Below are 22,500 nucleotides of genomic sequence, written 5' to 3'. Positions count from 1 at the left end.
CTGGAAATCTGAAATAGCAACAGAAAATGTTGGCAATGCTCAGCAGGTCAGGCAGCATCTGTGGAGAGAGAAACAGAGTTAACGTTTCAGGTCGGTGACCCTTCATCAGAAGTGGAAAAAAAGTTGGAGATGCAAGTGCAAAGGGGGCAGGGAAAGAACATTGGTGGAAGGGTCGAGAACCAGAGGACACAGATTTAAGGTGATTGGCAAAAGAACCAAAGGCGACATGAGGAAAAACATTTTTACACAACGAGTGGTTAGGACCTGGAATGCACTGCCGGAGAGGGTGGTGGAGGCTGATTCAATCATGGCTTTCAAAAGGGAATTGGATAAGTACCTGAAGGGAAAAGTGTTTTTGCAGGGCCACGGGGAAAGGGCAGAGGAGTGAAAGAAAGACTTGCGTTATACAGCGCCTTTCATGACCACCAGACATCCCACAGCACTTTACATCCAATGAGTGTAGTCACCATTGTAATGTAGGAAATGCAGCAGCCAAATTGCACTTAGCAAACTCCCACAATGTGATCATGACCAGATAATCTGTTTTTGTTATGTTGATTGAGGGATAACTATTGGCAAGGACTCCCTCTTGATAACTCCACCTGCTCTTCTTCGAAATGAGTGCCATGGATCTTTTACGTACACCTGAGAGAGCAGACGGGGCCTCGGTTTAACGCCTCATCCGTCAGCACTGCACTGGGAGTGTCAGCTTAGATTTTTGTGCTCAAGTCCCTGGAGTGGGGACTATGAACCCACAACCTTCAGAAACTCAGAGGCGAGAGAGAGCGCCACCCACCGAGCCACTGGCTAACATGCAAGTGGGACTAGCCGAAGACACTTGCAAGAGAACCCCAGCCTCTCCAGTCTGTCCACGTAACTGAAGTCCCTTAATCCCTGGAATCATTCTTGTAAATCTTTTCTGCACCCTGTCTAAAGCCTTCACATCCTTCCGAAAGTGCAGTGCCCAGAATTGGACACAATACTCCAGGTGAGGCCGAACCAGTGTTTTTATAAGGCCTCCTTCTGTGCTGTAACCGTTCTATGTGGCCGGATGTCCAATTTTGTTTGATAATCACGTCTCCCCCGCCCCGCCCCGCCCCTCAAGGAAGTGAAGCGCCTTGGGGCGTGAAAGGCGCTGCGGAAATGCATGCTTTTGTTGTTGTTGCTATCATTTGTAACGGAGGAGCAAGAAGGGGCGGGGCTCCCGGGACGGGGGGCGTGGCCGAGCGGCAGGTTAACTCGATCTCGTCCGCCTTCTGCCCTTATAAACAAAGTCGCCGCCGCGGCTCCGCCACAAGTTTGCGCGACGTCTGTCAGCGCGGATTTACCCGATGGCCGAGACTGGCGCTGTTAAAGCGGATGTCCCCGCACCCGCTCCTCCCGATGCCGCCGCCAAGAAGAAGGCCGCCTACCGGCCGCAGAAAGGAGGCGGCGCCGCCGCGGTGGCCGAGCAAATCCTGGAGGCGGTGGCAGCCACCAAGGAGCGCCAGGCGGCACCCAAGCTGGGCGCCCTGAAGAAAACCATCTCGGCCGCCGGCTACGAGCCGGAGAAAGGCGCCGCCGTCCGGCCCAACCAGTCGGCCAGCACCTTGGCCAACAAGGGCTCGCCGGTGGAGAGCGGCGCCGGCACCTCCTCGGCCTCCCTGCACCCGGACCGAGAGGAGGAGGAGGAGGGTGAGGAAGGAGAGGCTGAGGACGGGGCCGAAGGAGGCGCCAAGAGGAAACCGGCTGCCAAGAAACCGGCCCGCAAGAGGGCGGCGGCGGCCAAACCTGCTGCCCACAAACGCGCCAAGAAGTCGGCGGCGGCCAAGAGCCCCCGGAAGGCCAAGCCCAGAAAAGCCCCCAAGCGGCCCGCAGCCTTCCGGACTGTGGGGCGTAAGCGATGGGCCCCGAAGAGGAGGTAGACGGGGCAGGAGCGGCGAACCGGCTCAACACTAAATAAAAGGCTCTTTTCAGAGCCACTCACACATTCACAAAATAAGGAGCTAAAGACCATTGTTGACCAATAGGACTTTGTGCAATGTTGTAGAACGGGCGATAGCGGATCCGCAGCCCAATTTGCATCTCCCAAGTTTAGTTTCTATTATTTCAAATAGTAAGACCACACCCAGCTGACCAAAACAAAAAAACTTACTCAAATAAACGAAGCAAAATGTGCCATAAATATAAACAGAACCTGCTGGTTATTTATAGCGTTTTCTGTTTTTATTTGCGATTTCCAGCATCTGCAGTATTTTGGTCATTCGTAGTAAAATGAATCAATTTGCATTGGCCAGGAGTTTTATTTGGAGCGGCGAACCGTCTGAACACAAAAGGCCCTTTTCAGAGCCACTCATATTTTCAAAATAAGGAGCTAAAGGCAGAGAGTGATTTCCACCCCTCGATTCTCACCTGAACTGGATCACATTTTGTTGACTGGGTCTAGTGATTCATGAAACTCTATGACCACAAATGTAAACAGAAAATGCTGGAAATTGCCTGATCTGAGTATTTCCAGCATTTTCTGTTTTTATTTCCGGCATCCGCGGTATTTTGCACTGATGTGACTAAATGTTTTCAGCATTTACTTGGGAAGATAGTTTGAAAAGAAAAATAGAAGTTTTAGGGGTAGGAATTCGACTCGGGCGGTTTCAGATCGGCCGCCCTTTGAACGCAGCGCTGATACTGATTGACTGCAATGGGACTCAATATCAGGCGCTACGAATTTATATAGCACCTTTCACAACCTTTTTTAAAAATCGTTTTTATTGGATGTGGGCGTCGCTGGCAAGGCCAGCATTTATTGCCCATCCCTAATTGCCCTTGAGAAGGTGGTGGTGAGCCGCCTTCTTGAACCGCTGCAGTCCCGTGTGGTGAAGGTATGCCCACAGTACTGTTAGGGAGGGAGTTTCAGGATTTTAACCCAGCGACGATGAAGGAACGACGATATACTTCTAAGTCAGGATGATGTGTGACTTGGAGAGGAACTTGCAGGTGGTGGTGTTCCCATGCGCCTGCTGCCCTTGTCCTTCTAGGCGGTAGAGGTCACGGGTTTGGGAGGTGCTGCAGATGAAGCCTTGGCGAGTTGCTGCAGTGCATCTTGTAGATGATACACACTGCAGCCACGGTGTGGCGAAGGGAGCGGATGTTTAAGGTGGTGGAGGGGGTGCCAATCAAGCGGCTGCTTTGTCCTGGATGGTGTCGAGCTTCTTGAGTGTTGTTGGAGCTGCACTCATCCAGGCAAGTGGAGAGTATTCCATCACACTCCTGCTCTTGTTGCCACAGTATTTATGTGGCTGGTCCAGTTAAGTTTCTGGTCAATGGTGACCCCCCAGGATGTTGATGGTGGGGGATTCGGTAATGGTAACGCCATTGAATGTCAAGGGGTGATGTTTAGATGCCTCGCTTTTTGGAGATAGTCATTGCCTAGCAGTTCTGTGGCTCGAATGTTACCTGCCACTTATCAACCCATGCTTGAAGGTCGTTCAGATCTTGTTACACGTGGGCATGGACTGCTTCATTATCTGAGGGGTTGTGAATGGTGCTGAACACAGCGAACATCCCCATTTCTGACCTTATGTTAGAGGGAAGGTCATTGATGAAGCAGCTGAAGATGGTTGGGCCTAGGACACTGCCCTAAGGGACTCCTGCAGCGATGTCCTGGAGCTGTGATGATTGACCTTCAATCACCACAACCATCTTCCTTTGTGCTAGGTCTAACTCCAGCCAGTGGAGAGTTTTCCCCCCGGTTCCCGTTGACTTCAGTTTTACTAGGGCTCCTTGATGCCACATTCGGTCAAATACTGCTTTGATGTCAAGGGCAGTCACTCTCACCTCACTTCTGGAATTCAGCTCCTTTTGTCCATGTTTGGACCAAGGCTGTAATGAGGTCGACAGCCGAGTGGTCTTGCTCTTTTTGATTGAACAAATTAACTGCAAATTAATAAAACTTTAAATAAATCTTAACAAATTAAATTAAAATTGCCTTGGCCGGGAGCGATGATGCACTTCAGTTCCCGTGGCGCCCACCAGCCGCAGAAGGCCTTGAGCGTGCGGTGGACACTGCGTGCTCCATCTCCAGCACCCGACCTCCTCGACCACCCGCTGCTTGGACCTGTTTATGGTTACCTTCATCAGGCACAGGACCAGTCCTACCAGGTCCTCTGATCTGCCTGCTCCCCCCTGCCAAAGGGTGACCAAAGATCAGGAGCGTGAGACTGAAGTGCAGCCAGAAATCAAGGAGCAGCCCCTTCAAAAAGTGGAACAGAGGCTGCAACCTCTCACATTCGGTATAAACATGGAACACGGACTCCTCTCGGCTGCAGAAAAGGCAGGCGGCCTGGGAGTCTGTGAACCTGTTTAAAAGCTTATTGCATGGGACTGCTCCATGCAACACCCTCCAGGCCAAGTCCCCAATAGAAAAAGGGAGGACTTCCCCCTTAGAGAGCCCCCCATTGGGGACCTCCGCGTCCGCCGGACGGCACGCCAAGGCGTGTCCGGATGGCAGACGAAAATGGCAAAGTGGAGAGTGTGCAGGAGCAGCCCGTACAGGAAACCCCTCCGCGTGGAGCTAAAAGGCACGGAGGGCATTTACCCGAGATGGCTCAAGTTGTGAGGCGCCGGCTCCCGAGTGGGGTTTCGGGGCCGGGAGCCGATGAGGAATTCCGTCCGAACGGGGGTCAGTTCGGACGGGATCGCCCCTCATGCTTGAGCCTCCTCGATACGCCTAGTGGAGTCGGGGCCCAGTGCCACTTTCAGCGACTCGATGGCTTTGGCCACGAGCCAGATGTTGGCTCAGGACAGGCGCTGCGCCAGCTCCTCCACTATCGAGCAGGTCCCCGACTCTGGTCACCGGCCGAGTGGTCTTGGTGGAATCCAAACTGCGCATCAGTGAGCACGTCATTGGTGAGTGCCGCTTGATAGCACTGTCGATTACACCTTCCATCACTTTGCTGATGATTGGGAGTAGACTGATGGGGCACTAATTGGCCGGGTTGTATTTGTCCTGCATTTTGTGGACAGGACACACCTGGGCAGTTTTCCACATTGTCGGATAGATGCCAGTGTTTTAGCTGTACTGGAACAGCATGGCTAGAGGCATGGCTAGTTCTGGAGCACAAGTCTTCAGCACGGCAGCCGGGATGTTGTCAGAGAATGTCTCAATGTCTAATAATTAAAATTATAACTAAAATAAATCATAATTTATGGTACTTGGTTCCAAATCTGGTACTGATTTCTTCCAGTGAATCATCTTTAACCTAATACTCTATGAAACTTTAAAGGGACAATATTATCTTAATGTGGGAATATTCTTTTAAAAAGTGAGTTTGGAATATTGGGCACTGCTGCAAGATTATTGACTTATAATCACGGGAAAATAACCCTTTTTGTTCAAATTTTCAAACATCCTCCAGCATGAAATGGGTCCATTCTTAAAATGTGCTTTTTTATTTTACAAATCAACCCATTGAGATAATTTTCTCCATCATATGTTTAGTTCATGAAAGTACAATTGGAACCTACAGTTATGCTGCATTGTTTTTCTTCGTCATTTTTCTGAATTGCTTGTTTGAAATGTCAAGATTCCTGAAAACCGAGAGTAGGTAGACTAATGTCTCAACATTTGCTCGCTAGTCAAATGTTAAGGAGACAGACTTGCATTTATATAGCATCTTTCACATCCTCAGGACGTCCCAAAGCACTTTACAGCCAATGAAGTACTTTTGAAGTGGAGTCACTGTTGTAATGTAGGAAACGCGGCAACCAATTTGCACACAGCAAGCTCCCGCAAACAGCAATGTGATAATGACCAGATAATCTGTTCTAGCGATGTTGATTGAAGGCTCAATATTGGCCAGGACTCACCTGCTCTTCTTCAAAATAGTGGCTATGGGATCTTTTACACCCATCCGAGAGAGCAGACAGGGACTTGGTTTAACGTCTCATCGCAAAGATAGCACCTCTGACAGTGCAGCGCTCCTTCAGTACTGCACTAGAGTGTCAGCCTGGATTTTGTGTTCAAGTCTCATGGAGTGGGACTTGAACCCACAACCTTCTGACTCTGACGCAAAAGTGCTACCCACTGAGCCACAGCTGACACACACACAAGGGTGAGGGAGATCAAGGGGCAGTGGTTAGGTGACCTTTGGTGAAGAATAACAAGGATTTTTCAAGAAGGTTGAAGGGACATTATGTAACAGGGAGAGGAAAACACCTTAGGTAGAAAATACTGGGCTTATTCAGCAGTTCTGCTAGTGCCTGGAGAGAGAAGACAGGGTTAAACAGTCACTTTCTTTTTCAAAGTAGCAATAATCTGGCATCTGAAGGGCCTGGGATGTTTCTCTAAGTTAAAGGCACTGGAGGTCGATGATCAGCCATGGTATTATTGGATGGCAGAGCAGGCTCGAGGGGCCATAGTATTATTGGATGGCAGAGCAGGCTCGAGGGGCCATATGCCCTACTCCTGCTCTTACATCTTATGTCCTTATATAAATGCAAGCTGTTCTTATGTCAGCTGTAGCTCAGTGGGTAGCACACTTGTCTCTGAGTCATGAAGGTAGTGATTCAAATCCTACTCCAGAAACTTGAACACATAAATCTAGGCTGATACTCCAGTGCAGTACTGAGGGAGTGCTGCACTGTCAGAGGTGTTGTCTTTCAGATGAGACATTAAAGTGAGGCCCCGTCTGCTCTCAGTTGGATGTAAAAGATCACATGGCACTATTTCCAAGAAGAGCAGGGGGTGTTCTCCCCAGTGTCCTGGGCCAATATTTATCCCTCAATCAACATCACTAAAACAGATTTTTAAGAGGGGAAAGGGAGGAGGGGAGGAAATAACAAAAGGGAAGGTCTTTGATAGGATGGAAAGTTGGAAAGATTAAATGACAAAATATATGATGGTGCAAGATAAAAGGAGATGGTAATGGGACAAGTAAAGGAACCAAAGATGACTCTAGATGAGGTGAGAATGGCAATGGCAGAATGATCGGCAGCTGCCATGTGAAAAAATAGGGGCAGAGGTTATGGTCAGAAATTGTTGAACTCAGTGTAGAGTCCAGAAGGCTGTAAAGTGTCTAAAATAATTCTCACATTACAGCTGTTGATGATTCTGCCATTGCCATTTACACCTCATCTAGACTCATCTTTTGTTTTTTAACTTGTCCCATTACCATCCCCTTTTGTCTTTTAATCTCTCTTGCCTTCCAGCCTATCACAAACTTTCCCTTTTTTTCTTTCTTCCCCTCCTTCCCTGCCCCACACTTGCTTAAAATCCTGTTACATCTGTAACTTTTTCCAGTGAAGGATCACCGATCTGAAATGTTAACTGTTTTTCTCTACAGATGCTGCCTGATCTGCTGATTATTTCCAGCATTTTCTGTTTTTATTTCAGATTTTGCTTTTGTTTATGTAAATGCGAGTTATTATACACACACCTTTCACTTTCTCAGGCTGTTCCAAAGTGCCTATTTTGAAATGCAGTCTTGTAAACACAGCAGCCAACGTCACATCAAAGGTCTCACAGACGACAATGAGATAATGGAGTAGTTAATCGGGTTTTGAAAGTGCTGTTTGAAGAATCGAGTTTGCCAGGACACCAGAAAACTCCTGCTCTTTGTCGAACGGGGCCATGGGACCTTCTGCGTTCACACGAGAGAGAAGGTCCTTATTTAAAAAAAACGTTGAAATAATCTAATTAATTAAAGACCTGCAGAAGACAAACACATCTCCGATCAGGACTCGTGTCAAAGCTTTGGTACAATTTTATCAGATCGCACTCAAGTGTAACCCTGCCCCCCTTGATGTTGCTGGAGACGATGTGGTGCTGATACTGCAGGAACAGAACCAGTTAAAACCTGCTTCAGGCCAGCTGGGGTTTTTCTGCCCATTAACGTTAATGGGCGAAAACTCATTGAAAGTAAATCTAAAGAAATCAAACTTCTCAAAGCCACCCACAATGGGCTATTCTAAATGTTACGATATTATACATTATGTATCGCATCCCCTACTCGTAAATAACCAGTTATACACCTTTCAAATATTTTGGTGGCTCTTAAAAGAACCTTTGGTTTGTAAATGACGTTTATTTCTCAACTATCTTCAACCACCGAACCCATAGAGGGTGCGACCCTGGCGTTTCAGCGCGTACACCACGTCCATGGCCGTCACCGTCTTGCGCTTGGCGTGTTCCGTGTAGGTGACCGAGTCCCTGATGACATTTTCGAGAAAGACTTTCAAAACTCCGCGGACCTCCTCATAGATCAAACCCGAGATTCGTTTGACACCCCCACGACGAGCTAGGCGACGAATAGCTGGTTTAGTTATACCTTGGATGTTATCGCGGAGCACTTTACGGTGCCGCTTGGCTCCGCCTTTACCCAGTCCCTTACCACCCTTCCCTTTACCTAACATAATTCAAAGTCACTGCGCAAATAACCAAACACACCCACCCGCTGCCCATTTATATACTGTGTGAGCGGACCTGGGTGAAGAACCGCGGAAGGGGCGGTGTCGGCGTTCATCACGTGACTTCCTTTCCGCCATCCATCCATTTCAAACCAACCTATCCGAATGTAAACTAAAATGTAAGGCAAAACTGGGTACGAAAAAGGGAAACATGTTCCTTTGTGCTTATATGTTGTTTCTGCAATTAATTTATGAATTAATTAAAACAAAAAAATCGTTTCTGTTGAACTGTCATAAGTTATTTCAAATAACCTTCAATTACATGGGAGAAAAACGAATCATGCTTGGGAACCAAGTATAGTTACTTTATCTACTAAAATGAATTTAATTTCGATGGAATTGCACTAAAACTGGGACCAAACTCACTGCAAAAATCTCCCCATGATACTAAACCACTGAATTTACACCACAAATTTATCTGAAATCGCTTTGCTAAACTGTCTGGTGTAAAGAAAGGGTTTGCATTTATATAGCACCTTTCATGACCCTGGGCTGTCCCAGAGGCTTCATAGCCGATGAAGTACTTTTGGACTGTTGCAATTTTAGCAACCAATTTGCCCACAGCAGGCTCCCACAGATAGCAATGAAATAAATGAACAGTTAATCTGTCTTTGATGATGATGGTTGGGGGATGCTCTTCTTCAAAATAGTGCCATGGGATTTTTACGTTTACAGAGACTGGACCTTGGCTCAATGCTTCATTCAAAAGATGTATAAAAATGTAATCAGGACCTGACTCCAGAGGAAAGCAGACTCGGACTGCCTGGAGGGGGATCTTAACTTGCTTTGACTTAACATTGCATGGACTGCAAATCCAGTGTAGCATCAAAGCTGGCTTGTAATGTACTGCGGGCTCTATTGGATGCTTTGCATACTTTGCTAAACATATCTGGCTCAATTTAGATGTTTGGAGAGCAGAGATTTTGGCCTAGAAATTCGGTTGGTAGCGCCGGCGCTGAGCGCCTAAAGAGACCTAGAATTGGGGCGATACCCTATTTGGGGCGGTCGCTATGAAGATAGCGACAACTCAGATATTGACTATACATTTAGCGCCTGCGCTAAGTGTTTGCGCGCGCCCGCAAGCGCAAGCAGATCATGACGTCATTTCAGTGTGCAACGCCTTCTAGGAGCGCCTGAGCGCATATTGGGTGGCGCCCGGAGCCTTAACGCCCAGCGCTATTAGTGACAGTTCGAGGGAGGGCTAACAGGCCCTTCTCGGAGTAGGGGACGTTATTTAAAGGGGACAGCTCTAGTGCAGAATCTTCAGCCACTTGGCCTGCTCATTGCGATCGCTGCTGGATAGATTTGGCGAGCTACTGTGGAGCGGAGTTTTGGGAATTTAGCTTTACAGTACTTGGGACCTTCAAACCTGTCCGAAGCACTTGCAGCACTACACCTAAAAGCCTTTTGACCCACTGGCATCGGAATGGGAGCTTCTTTGTAGGGCGACGGCCTCATCGCCCAACACTGTGAAGGGGCAGAGAGACGGCAGGAGAGAGGGCCGGGATTGGCCAGAAGGAGGAGGGGCAATGGAGGTCGACCAATCCGACTGGATGCTGCGAGGGTCTTTAGGCAGCAGGTGACAAGCCTTGACATGTCGGAGGAGCAGTGTTTGCGAAGGCTCTGATTCTGGAGGGACATTGTTACTGATCTGTGCCACCTGCTTGGTCAGGATCTGCAGCCGCGTGAACGGTGCAGAACCTCTCTGTCCGTGATCGCTAAGCGGACTGATATCCTCAATTTTTATGCCAACGGATCCTTTCAGTCAGCCATTGGGGACATTGCGACTGTCGCTCAGGTTGCAGTCCACTGTTGCATCCGGCAAGTTACAGATGCCCTTTATAGGCGAAGGCATCAATTCATGACCTTGCCTCTGACCCTGCACAAGCAGGCGGAACGCGCGCAGGGTATCGGTTCTATTGCGGACTTCCCCATGGTGCAGGGGGCGACTGACAGCACACACGTGGCTTTGAGGGCGCCATGCCATCATCCTTAGGACTTCCGCAACCGCAAGGGGTTCCACTCCCTCAACGTGCAGCTGGTCTGTGACCACCGCTAAATCATCATGGCAGTCACCGCGCATTTCCCAGGGTGCAGCCACGATGCCTTTATCCTGCGGTTGACCTCAGTTTGTATCCTTTTTGAGGGGCTGGCTCGAAGACGAGGCTGGCTTACTGGGGAGAAGGGCTATCCTCTCTGGCCATGGCTGATGACAACACTCCGTGTGGCCGACACCCCAGCAGAAGAGCTGATCAGCAGCGGCCATCAGGTGACCAGGCACAGTAAACCGCACACTATTGATGTTCTCAAAAAGCGTTTCCAATGTCTGGAACATTCGGGGGGATCCCTGCAGTACTCGCCGCAGCAAGTGGGACACATCGTCGTCGTCTGCTGCATGCTCCACAACTTGTCAAATCGACGCACCCAGCCAATTCCAGCTGTCCCTCAACGACCAGCAGAGCAGGCGGAGGAGGAGGAGGATGAGGAGGAGGAGGAGGAGGAAGAGCAGGCGGAGGAGGAGGATGAGGAGGAAGAGCAGGCGGAGGAGGAGGAGGAGGAGGAGGAAGAGCAGGCGGAGGAGGAGGAGGAGGAGGAGGAGGAGGAGGAGGAGGAAGAGCAGGTGGAGGAGGAGGAGGAGGAGGAGGAGGAAGCACAGGCGGAGGAGGAGGAGGAGGAAGATGGAAGGGCTGCTGAAAGTGGAAAGGCCATACGTCAGAGGCTCATCAGGACTCGTTTCGAGACCCCTGTGGCGGAATGATGAGAGTCGTAACTCATGCGCACTTTGGATGTTTGACGGCCTCTGAATGCCAGCATCACTGAAAGTAGTCACGTGCACCATGCCACATTGAAACTTCTGTTTATTGGCACAAAAGTCTTTCATTACAGCAAAACAACGTAATGTCAACAGAAACCATAAGTTACTAAATAACTGTGAACTCTTCGGCAAAGCCGCAAAACTCAACAAACCTTCTGCAAATATAACAACAGGTGAGGGTGTCCTTGAATTTGGACAAAGAAACGTCTCAGCACCTCCCTCTACAACTGGCCCCTTGAGGGAGAATGACTTCTCTTTCGCACCCGGCCCCTTCCCTCCCTGCTGCTCCTACATAATTGGACCCCAGTGGTGGGCTCAAGGCTGGGGGATGCCTGCTCACTGTGTGGAAGCGCAGAAGCCCCTGAGGTACGGCCTGGCCGACCTCTGGGCTTGGAGGGTGCGGACGCAGGATGCTTGATGTGACCATGGTTGGAAGCAGTGTGCCCTGAAGGTGGTGGCAGCTGCACTGCAGACGTCCCAGCGCTGGCATGTGCAATGGTCTCCTGCCGAGAGAGGACACCTGCACCATGGTCGGATGACACACTGGCTATCTGAGGGGAGCGGCTCGGCTCATCCACCACAATCGCATGCTCCACTGATTCCTGGCCTTGTATGGGACTGGAAGGGCCCGGGGTGATCCTAACTGATGCAGAGAGGGTGGCTGCAGTGAGAGATCGCGTTGCCTCAATCTGGGTGTGGAGGAGCCCAGCAAGTGACTGCGTGGCAACAGTGAGGACCTGCGTGCCAGGTGCCAGTGCTTCGGAGAAGCCCTGGACAGTTCTTACCATTGCTTCGGACAAGGCAGGTGCCGACCGCTCCACTGCCTCGGACAAGCCCTGGACAGACCTTTCCAGGGATTGTCTGTAGCCCTGAACAGTCCTTTCCATAGCCGACTCAAAGCCGTGGACAGTCCTCTCCATTGTTGGGCCGAAGCCCTGGATAGTCCTCTCCATTGTTGGGCCGAAGCCCTGGATAGTCCTGTCCATTGTTTCCCCGAAGATCTGGAGAGTCCTCTCCATTGTTGCCCCAAAGCCCTGGAGAGTCCTCTCCATTGTTGCCCCGAAGTCCAACATACTCTTAGCCAATGAATCTATTGACTCAGGCATCTTCTCCACTGCAGCCCTCAGCTCCGTGTGTCTGACCCGGGCCTGTTTGCTCATTTCAGCCAGGCGACACACCTCATCAGCACTCTGTGCAGCAGTCATCACTACCTGCCTTGCCCTCCGGGGAGACGGTGGCCGAACTTGCCTATCCCCCTTACGTTGCTGCATGCCGCTTGGTCTGGCAACTGGTTCATCCTCAGAGCCCCCCCACCTCCCCTCCAGGGGACTACTATCCCCAGTCTGTAGCTGTGTCCGCTCCCCGGATTCTGCAACAGCTGGTCCGGATTCCTCCTGCTCCTCGCCTCCGGTGGCACTGGCACTGGCAGCTTCAGTGCGTTGAGCCCGAGTTGGTGCTGATTCATCTGAAAGTAGGGAGGTGGAAGAGTGGCTTTAGCAAAAGGACAGGTTTGCTGAAAGGCATGCCAGATTGCGGCAAGGCTCTGACATGGCTGCACACTGAGGATGCATGCTGGGGGGGGACCAAGTGGAAGGCAACAGGTGAAAAAGCTGAGAGTCTTACCCTCGCTGTCAGAAATGGGGTCGGCAGATGCAGTGGTCACAGGACCAGACAGACGCCCTCCAAGAATCTGGTGCACTCTCTCCTCCAGATCCGTGAGAGTGACCACTTGTGGAGGTCCGCCACCGGTTCGACGCTGCTCCTTTCGGATCGTCGCCAGCTTGGACTGCAGGGGAAAGAAGGGGAAGTTCTGTAATATGATGCCTTGAGAGATAATCTCATGCCCCCCATGGTGCAAGAGCCCTTACATGATGCCTTGAGATATCATCGCATGCCCCCCATGGTGCAAAAGCCCTTACATAAGGCTTTGAGAGATCATCGCATGCTCCCCATGGTGCAAGAGCCCTTACATGAGGCCTTGAGATATCTGTCCATGTGTGTGGCCAGAAAGGGCCATGGGTGCTTGCTGGCAGATGGCCATTGGGGCATCATTGCAACAGGGTGCCCGAAGTCAGCTGCAGATGGAGGGTCTCAGAAGTTTGGTAGACCATCACTCACCCGAACGATCCGTGTGAGGTCGTTGAATTTCTTCCTGCACTGAACAGGGGTCCTGGTCGCCATGCTGCTGGAGTTGACCCTCACAGCAACCTCCCTCCAAGATCGTCGGTAAGCCTTCTGATTCGGCCTCTTGCCATTGTCTGGATACAGGACATCTCGACGGCGCTCAACTGCAGCCACCAACTGGTCCAGAGCCTCAGTGCTGAAGCGCTCTGCTCTCTGTCTAACCTTCTCCATGCTCAACAAGTTTCTAACGCCAGAGAAGGGCGAGCGCTGATTCTGAGGCCTACAGGGCGTTGGGTGTTGAAGCTCAGGCTGACTGACCCACCCCTTTAAGGGCTGGCCGGCGCCTGGAAGTCTCGTGGTTTCCCGTAATTGAGATCACCTGCGCTGCGCCCGTCCGCGTCGATATTGAGCAGCGCCTGAACCTTTGCGCCTTAGGAGCACCGTGCAACGGCTGAATTAGCGCCTCAATCCCCTTTGGGGGCGATGCAACCCAATATCTTGCCAGGCAGCGATAAGTTTCGTCTGGCTATAAACTTAGCGCACCGCCAGTTCTAGCGCCTCACGCGGGGCTATACCCAATTTCTAGGCCTTTGTCTTCTCCCAATTTTTTACATTTCTAATTTTTGGGATAGTGTTCTGCCCATCTGTGTCTAGACATGCACAGATCTAAAGCTAGGCTGGCACTCCAGTGTGGTACTGAGGGAGTGCCGCATTGTCGGAGGTGCCGTCTTTTGAATGAGACGCTAAATCGAAGCCACAATCCCATGGTACTATTCTGGAAAGAGCAGGGGATTTGTCCTCAATGTCCTGGCCAATATTTATCACTCACCCAACATCACTAAAAACAGATTATCTGGCTAGTATCACATTGCTGTTTGTGGGAGCTTGCTGTACACAAATTGTCGGCTGGGTTTCCTACATTGCAACGGTGACTACACTTCATTGGTTGTAAAGCCTGAGGTTCTGAAATGCGCTATATAAATGCAAGTTCTTTATTCCTTTTCTTTTCAATTGAACATAATATTTTTGATGGAATGCACCCTAATCATTTCGAAAACAGAAAGTGAAATCAGAATATAAGACAGTAATGTGTCCATCTCTCCTTCTTGTATTCACTCTATTCCTAAGATGGGTGATTCTCTCAGCCATTCCAACAATCATCCTATTGCTCTTACATCTACTTTCTAAAGATAAAAGCTGTTAACTGTCAAATTATCCAGCAACCTGAAAGTACCAGGCTATTGCATAATTGTCAATATGATTTTGAAAGAGCCATTGAAGGTATCAGCTGTGGCTCAGTGGGTAGCACACTTACCTTCTGAGTCAAAATGGTTGTGGCTTCAAATCCCACACCAGAAACTTGAGCACATAAATCTAGGCTGATACTCCAGTGCGGTACTGAGGGAACGCTGCACTGTCGGAGGTGCTGCCTTTCGGATGAGACGTTAAATCGAGGCCCCTGTCTGTTCTCTCAGATGGATGTAAAAGATCCCATGGTACCTATTTCAATGAAGAGCAGGAGAGTTATCCCCGTGTCCAGGCCAATATTTATCTGTCAATCAACATCACTAAAACAGATCATCTGGTCATTATCACATTGCTGTTTGTGGGAGCTTGCTGTGCACAAATTGGCTGCCGCTTTTCCCACAACAGTGGCTACACGTCAAAATGCATTTCATTGGCTGTAAAGTGCTTTGGGTTATCCGCTGGTCATGAAAGGCGCTATATAAATGCAAGTCTTTCTTTTTTTATTTTACTGGTAATTTTGTTACATATATTACTCAGCAGTGGGACCCTGCTCTTTACTGATTCATTTGTTATTCTTGACCTTATTGTGCCTCCTGATCTAGTATAGAAATCCCATATCCTTTAGCTAAAGATGGCTCCAAGAACATAGGAACAGGAGGAGGCCATTCAGCCCCTCGAGCCTGTTCTGCCATTCAATGAGATCATGGCTGATCTGTATCTTAACTCCATCTACCCACCTTGTTTCCGTATCCCTTAATGCCCTTACCTAACAAAAATAAGAAGCTTGACTTCTTTATTTCAGCCAAGCAGTTCTTTCCCTGAACAAGCTCTTAACTCTACAAAACCTAAGTCCATCTGAGGCTTGAATACATCTGATGAATATCTTATACCACATTTCTCACAGTCTTCAAAAAAGATACAAAACACATATCTTGCCACCTGTTAGGCATTTCATCTTTCACCTCAAATCTCATGCCTTTCTCTACTTTATAGAACCAACTATGGTTATTACACCTCTATTTCCTTTAATGGTACATCTCAGCTTTCTATGTGGCCTACAACTTCGTTGCATTCTCAGTGTTGTAGTTATATTTTCTATTCCAAATCATTAATATGTTTAATGAGGCCAAAACTAAGGAACATAAATATAATGCAGTCACCTATAAATCCAGTAAGGAATTCAGGAGAAACTTCTTTACCCAGAGAGTGGTGAGAATGTAGAACTCGCTACCACATGGAGTGGGCGAGGTGAATTGCACAGATTCATTTAAAAGGAAGCTAGATAAGTACATGGGGGAGAAAAGAAGGATGTGCTGATAGGGTGAGATGAAGTAGGGTGGGAGGAGGCTTGTGTGGAGCATAAACAGCAGCACAGACCTGTTGGGCTGAATGGCCTGTTTCCGTGTTGTAAATTCTATGTAATTCTTCCTTGCGATTTCAAAACTGTGGAATAAGTTTGGATCATGATGTTACAAAGAAAGAAGTATAGGAAAACTTAAAATGTGTGCATAAACGCAATGTATGAATCATTAAAAGATGCTTGACTCTAGTGTGCACAAACCTGTATATACGTATAATAGAGCAAGAATGTGATTTAAGCAATAATGTGTGAGGGTTTCTCAGCAACACAAGTCCAGCTACTTTGCGTCATTCAATCATATAAAGCAAAGCAGATGTGGATGCAGTAAATGAACTCTTATTTATTTATAAAATTACTCAAGCTACTGAGAATGGAGTTACGAGGAAGTGCCAGTGTGTGTGTGTACGTGTTCCACCTAACTTAAATATTCAAATATTTTAAGGTAATTGGCGACAGAACCAGAGGCGACGTGAGGAAAAAAATATTTTTGCAGCGAGTTGTAATGATCTGGAATGCACTGCCTGAAAGGCAGATTCAATAATAACTTTCAAAAAGGGAAATGGATAAATACTTGAAGGGGAAAACTTTGCAGGGCTGTGGGAAAAGAGCAGGGGGGAGTGGGACTGACTGGATCGATCGACCAAAGAGCCGGCACAGGCACGATGGGCCGAATGGCCTCCTTCTGCGCTGTGAGATATGTGGTGGATTAAGTGCTTCAGTACAGTGTTTGTTTGGGGAATGATTGAAAGTGCCAAGTGTTTGCCCGTTAATACCAATGTTTGATTTCTCTTCGTTGACGTTCCAATATATAAATATATATTTAACAAAAACCATCAGGCTATCATTATAACAATAGGTGTTATTGTAATTCTCTTATACGGGTGTGTTAAAGCCCTCTTTTCAGTTTAGGAGTTTCCTCAGTCAGCCTGGCCTGGTACCTGGGTGAAATGTGCAACAGCACAAAATGCACTTTAACTGGGTTGGTTTGCAAATAATGCAACATTAAAATTGGCGATGGTGCAGGCAATGAATGGCACCTCGCGCTGGAATCCGGCCGGGGAATTCGAACTCTCCCCGGATTTAAAAATAAACGGAAATTAACGGCTCTGGAACGCTGGGCAGCAAAGAGCCGGTTCCAGATACTCGAATATGGTCAGAGGACTTGTGTGATCACAAACATCCATTGATGAAAAATTTGCTCAATCTTTTATCGCTCAATCCCTTGCATTTTTTAAATATCTGGGTAAATAGGTTTCTCCTGAATTCCTTATCGGATTTATGACTGATTATCTTATATTTAAGGTAGTTTGAACCCCTTTATCCCATTTGTAAATTGTTGCAGTTTGCTTCCTCATCAATAGGGATAAATTTTGTGTTTCTGTTAAACTGTGAACTCTATTGACCTTCTCTGGTCCCGCCCCCTTTACAGCCTTTATCACCCGCTCCCTGGCGTCGCGTCGTGTTCATTGGTTGTCGCTGAGTCTCCGCCATTGGTCCAAACGCCACCTCCTGATTGGTTGTGGCTGAGCTCAGCTCATCCTTCCAAACGCCATCTTCTGATTGGTCGAAACGCCACTTTCTGATTGGCTGCCGCTGAGTAGGTTCTGAGGCATTTTATGCAAACGACAGCGATTCGTTTCAACGTCACAATGACCGTTGCGTTAGGCGGCGAGATTTGAATTTTCAAATCTATCAGTACGAGCTAACGGTTTTAAACCGTCAGATACCCGAATATCCTCCAATCATCCTGATAATATCTTCTTTATAATCGTGTAACTCCAGATAAGAGAAATTTGCCAACAATAGACACTTATATTTTAGATTAACAGACTTTAAGAGACAGCAAACCATTACATACAGAATATCTCACGGTTCTATAAGGGGATATCTTGCCTTTATTAAAAGTGAAGCTGGGAATCGGAGCCCAAGAGATATTTATACAATCTCATCTATGTTAAACTGCCTCTTGTTTTTTTTCTGAGGGAAATCCATGGGAAGACTTGAATAAACTCAGCCATTAATCTCAGTGTCAGCCAGTGGCTCAGTTGACATTCACACTCGCCTCTGAGTCAGAAGGTTGTGGGTTAAAAACCCACTCCAGGGACTTGAGCACCAAAATCCAGGCTGACACTCCCAGCGCGGTGCTGAGGGAGCGCTGCCCTGTCAGAGCTGCCGCTTTTCGGACGAGACATTAAACTAAGACCCTGCCTGCTCTCTCGGGTGGATGTAGAAGATCCCATGGCATTATTTCAAAGAGCAGGGGAGATCTCAGTGTCCTGGGCCAATATTTATCCCTCAACCAACCAACATCACTAAAAAAAAATTAAAGTAGAAAATAGCTAGATTTTAGTCGGTAGCACGAACGTCACAATGCATCAATATCAGATTAATTACATTCTGTGGCTTTGTGTTTTTCTGAATGATTTATTGGATAATATTAATAAACAACAGCAGGTTAATATGCTGGCCAGTTTATAGTGTTAAATGGGCCAAATGAATTCGCTATTGGCCGTCAGCAGAGTTTCAAAAGGACAACTGTTTTGAAATTTAATCAGCGCATATGTGTACTGAGCCCAAGTTATAAATAACTGCATAAGTAAAATGAAAAAAAATGAACTCTGAAACAGAACCAAAAAAATTTTGCAAACACACAGCAGGCCAGTGACAGGAGGTGAAATTGACCTTGGGCGGGGCTGATAAACAGGCGGTGGTGGATCAGCCGCCCCTTATACCCGCGGTGGAATATCCTTTACAATACTCGGGAGGCAAGTTGAAAATCTACCTCATGAATAGATATTTCACATCATTCTGATCACGAACACTAGGCTGCCCTTGCAAAATTGTAAAGGTTATTGTTACAAGTACATTATACATGATTTTAAGTGTTACTTGCTCTTTGACCTCTAGTTACAAACAGCTGTCTCGTCGAACGAAGCTGACAATCGGCGTGATGTAGATTTTATCTAAATGTAAAATTATGCATTACCGGGCTATCTTGCAATAACTTAAAATAAGTTGATCGAAAAGTTAAATGAATGAAAATTTATTTCTGTTTTTAAAGGATTTAGATGCTGGGAAATCAGGCTGCTTACAATGAACTTCAGAGGTTGAATCTTGCTCAAATCTACAGTCAGTTGTACATCGGGAATAGTACCAGCACCCCTTTGAACAATGACTGCACCGACTAAAGTTCCATTCACAATTTCAGCGAGTAATGGTATCTGCATCTATTGCTCCCTGTGGCAATGCACTCCACTCTCCAACAATCTTCTGCACCAGAACATTTCTCCCAACCTCTCTTGGTGACAATTTTAAATTGACGAGCCCTCGCCACTGAAAACACAACCGGTGGAAAGTCCTTTCCCATTTACCCTAGCAATACCCTACATGTTTTTAAAAAAAAACCTTTATTAAATCGATTCCTAACCATGTCAACTAGCCAATGGAAGGGAATATCGTGCCGGTCCTACAATGGACATAGAAACATAGAAAAACATAAAAAAACAGGAGCAGGTCTCGGCCATTCGAGCCTGCTCCACCAATGTGATCACGGCTGATCCTTTATCTCAATACCATATTCCCGCTCTCTCCCCATACCCCTTGATGCCTTTTGTGTCTAGAAATCTATCTATCTCATTTTTAAATATATTCAGTGACTTGGCCTCCACAGCCTTCAGTGGTAGAGAATTCCAGAGGTTCACCACCCTCTGAGTGAAGAAATGTCTCCTCACCTCAGTCCTAAATGTCCTACCCCGTATCTTGAGATTGTGACCCCTCGTTCTAGAGCCCCCAGCCAGGGGAAACATCCTCCCCGCATCCAGTCTGTCTAGCCCTGTCAGAATTTTATACTTTTCAATGAGATCCCCTCTCATTCTTCTATACTCCAGTGAACTCTGGACGATCAATTCTATATCGTCTGTTGTACACAATCGCTATAAATTCAATTTACCCCCATTGAATGATGAATTAATGTTCACTTGACATTGTTCAGCGTGTATACAATAATCACCAACACAAGATGAACGGACTGGACTATACACGCGGCCAGTCTGAACTAGTGATCTTGGCTGGATTCTCATACTTTTTAAAACAGCTTCACAGATCATTTAACAAGGTGAGAATTTTCGTTAACGTCTCCGACCTGACGGAGTCTCAGACTCTCAAGTGGACTTAAAAGATCCCAGGGCCACTATTTCAAGAGCGGGGGAGTTCTCCCCGGTGTCCTGGGCAATAGTTATCCCTCAACCAGCATCACTAAAAAAAAACCAGATGATCTGGTCATTATCACATTGTCTGTGGGAGCTTGCTGTGCGCAAATTGGCTGCAACGTTTCCGACATTACAACACTTCAAAATTAGCACTTTATTGGCTGTAAAGCGCTTTGGGATGTCCGGAGGTGGTGAAAAGGCGCTGTGTGTAAAGATCTTTCTTTTCTTTTAACATTGCTGGTTGCAATCTTGGTTTCCTTCCTGTGTTTATTTATTGATTGATTCACTCTCGGTGTCACAGAGCCGTCAATTCCTCACCGTCCCCCCCAACCTTTGGCACATCGGCCGATGGTTTTTGCCCAGAGTCCGGGCCGGAGGAGCTTCAGCGACACCGTGCTCACCGCAAACCTCGTGTAACTGGATCTCCCATGAATAAAAAATACAGCATTTCTGTTCAAAATTCTCAATTTCTTTCAGTTTAACGCGTAAAAAAACCCCATATCGTCTGGTCAAAAATTAATTCACAAATTAATTCCCCCCGCCCTAAAGAACTGAAACAACTCCTCGTTGAAGGAACAAAATCTTTTAATAATTTTTTGATTACAAAGCCGAGTGTCAGTCGATCCCTTGCGGTTCACACCAGTTAAATGTGATGTTTTTACTGTTGGCCGTGAAGTCAGATTTTCAATTTACAGCCGATTTATACATTGGAAACAATGACTTACATCCACACCCCAGTAACATTGTTTTCTCAATACATTTTTATTAAAGTATAGAACGAAAAAAGCCAGTCAAATAATTTTATCTGGAACAAGTCTCCCAAAACAAAAGTCCGCTGGCAGATGTCACTCTACGAGATACCAGATTTAAAGTAAATCTTCCCTGGAGCTTTCCCCCCCCCAAACTAAGTTAGAGATAATCTGGCTGAAGTTCTTTAGAAAGAGGTGGGTGGCTCTGAAAAGAGCCTTTGTGGTTTGTTGAATCGATTTATTGATGTTTGTCCTTTAGGTGTAAACCTTGCTGGGGTGGCCGGTTTTCTTGGGCAGCAGCACGGCATGGATGTTGGGCAGGACCCCGCCCTGGGCTATGGTGACCCCGCCCAGCAGCTTGTTGAGTTCCTCGTCATTGCGGATGGCGAGCTGCAGGTGGCGGGGGATGATGCGGGTCTTCTTGTTGTCGCGGGCCGCGTTGCCGGCCAGCTCCAAGATTTCGGCGGTCAGGTACTCGAGGACGGCGGCCAAGTAGACCGGGGCTCCGGCCCCCACCCGCTCCGAGTAATGGCCCTTGCGCAACAGGCGGTGGATGCGGCCGACCGGGAACTGCAGACCGGCTCGAGAAGAGCGGGTCTTCGACTTGGCGCGTCCTTTTCCTCCGGTTTTACCACGGCCCGACATTTTCTTCACTTCACTTCACACCTTTCAACGATTGAATGAGGCACACGCCACCGCTCCCTGCTCCTTTAATACCCTTTAGAAGGATAGGAATGCCCTAGTTTTTGATTGGTTAATCTGTTGCCTTTGTTTCTAATTGGTCTTAATTTCACAAGGCAACAAGAAACATTCCAAACTCTTGATTCAGCGAATAGGAACCGTCGCCTTGTCCATCCTTCATTAGCATATTATTGTAGCCCTCCAGTACGACAAGCTGTGACCATGGCCATTGACTTTGCTACTTGGTTTCAACAACAATTTGATTGGGACCCCTGCCTTGTAGGCATGGGGGCTTGTGACTTTGTACAAAGAGCTGAGACTTGAGCTATCTAAATGTGATTTACTGTAAAATGTTCAAATTTTAAATAAAAAAACCCAACAATTTGCCTTTATTCGATGCCTTTAACGTTTTTAAAGGTTTTAACTGCCATTGTTGCCTGGTTTCAAGGGTTAAAAAAGTGGACATTCTCCAGTCACATATCCGCGCCATCACTAAGACCGCCTATTTCCACCTCCGTAACATCGCCCGTCTCCGCCCTTGCCTCAGCTCATCCGCTGCTGAAACCCTCGTCCATTTCACTGTTACCTCTAGACTGGACTAATCCAACGCACTCCTGGCTGGCGTCCCACATTCTACCCTGCGTAAACATAAGGCAAAACTCTGCTGCCCATGTCCTAACTCGCACCAAGTCCCATTCACCCATCTCCCCTGTGCTCACTGGCCTACATTGGCTCCCGGTTAAGCAGCGCCTCGAGTTCAAAATTCTCATCCTTGTTTTCAAATCCCTCCGTGGCCTCGCCTCTCCCTATCTCTGTAATCTCCAGCCCCACAACCCCCCCCCCCGAGATATCTGCGCTCCTCTAATTCTGGCC

At 47.7% G+C, this 22,500-nt stretch overlaps 2 protein-coding genes across 2 annotated transcripts; both read right to left on the bottom strand.

Moving 5' to 3' along the window:
* Positions 1–8,023: 8,023 nt before the first annotated feature.
* On the bottom strand, positions 8,024–8,389 carry LOC147096134 (histone H4-like). Its single transcript, XM_085974097.1, has one exon. It carries the CDS (start codon positions 8,386–8,388, stop codon positions 8,077–8,079), a length of 312 nt encoding a protein of 103 aa, XP_085830223.1. The 5' UTR covers position 8,389; the 3' UTR covers positions 8,024–8,076.
* Positions 8,390–20,764: 12,375 nt separating this feature from the next.
* On the bottom strand, positions 20,765–21,630 carry LOC147096133 (histone H2A-like). Its single transcript, XM_085975030.1, has one exon. The coding sequence runs from the start codon at positions 21,589–21,591 to the stop codon at positions 21,202–21,204; it is 390 nt and encodes a 129-aa protein (XP_085831156.1). The 5' UTR covers positions 21,592–21,630; the 3' UTR covers positions 20,765–21,201.
* Positions 21,631–22,500: the final 870 nt, after the last annotated feature.

This window comes from Somniosus microcephalus, unplaced genomic scaffold, assembly GCF_052327205.1.
Source record: "Somniosus microcephalus isolate GS21.2 unplaced genomic scaffold, FLI_Smic_1.0 unresolved_chr1, whole genome shotgun sequence".
NCBI classification, from domain to species: Eukaryota; Metazoa; Chordata; class Chondrichthyes; order Squaliformes; family Somniosidae; genus Somniosus; species Somniosus microcephalus.
Note: the sequence above shows the minus strand (reverse complement) of the source record. Positions and strands in the feature narration are given on the sequence as shown.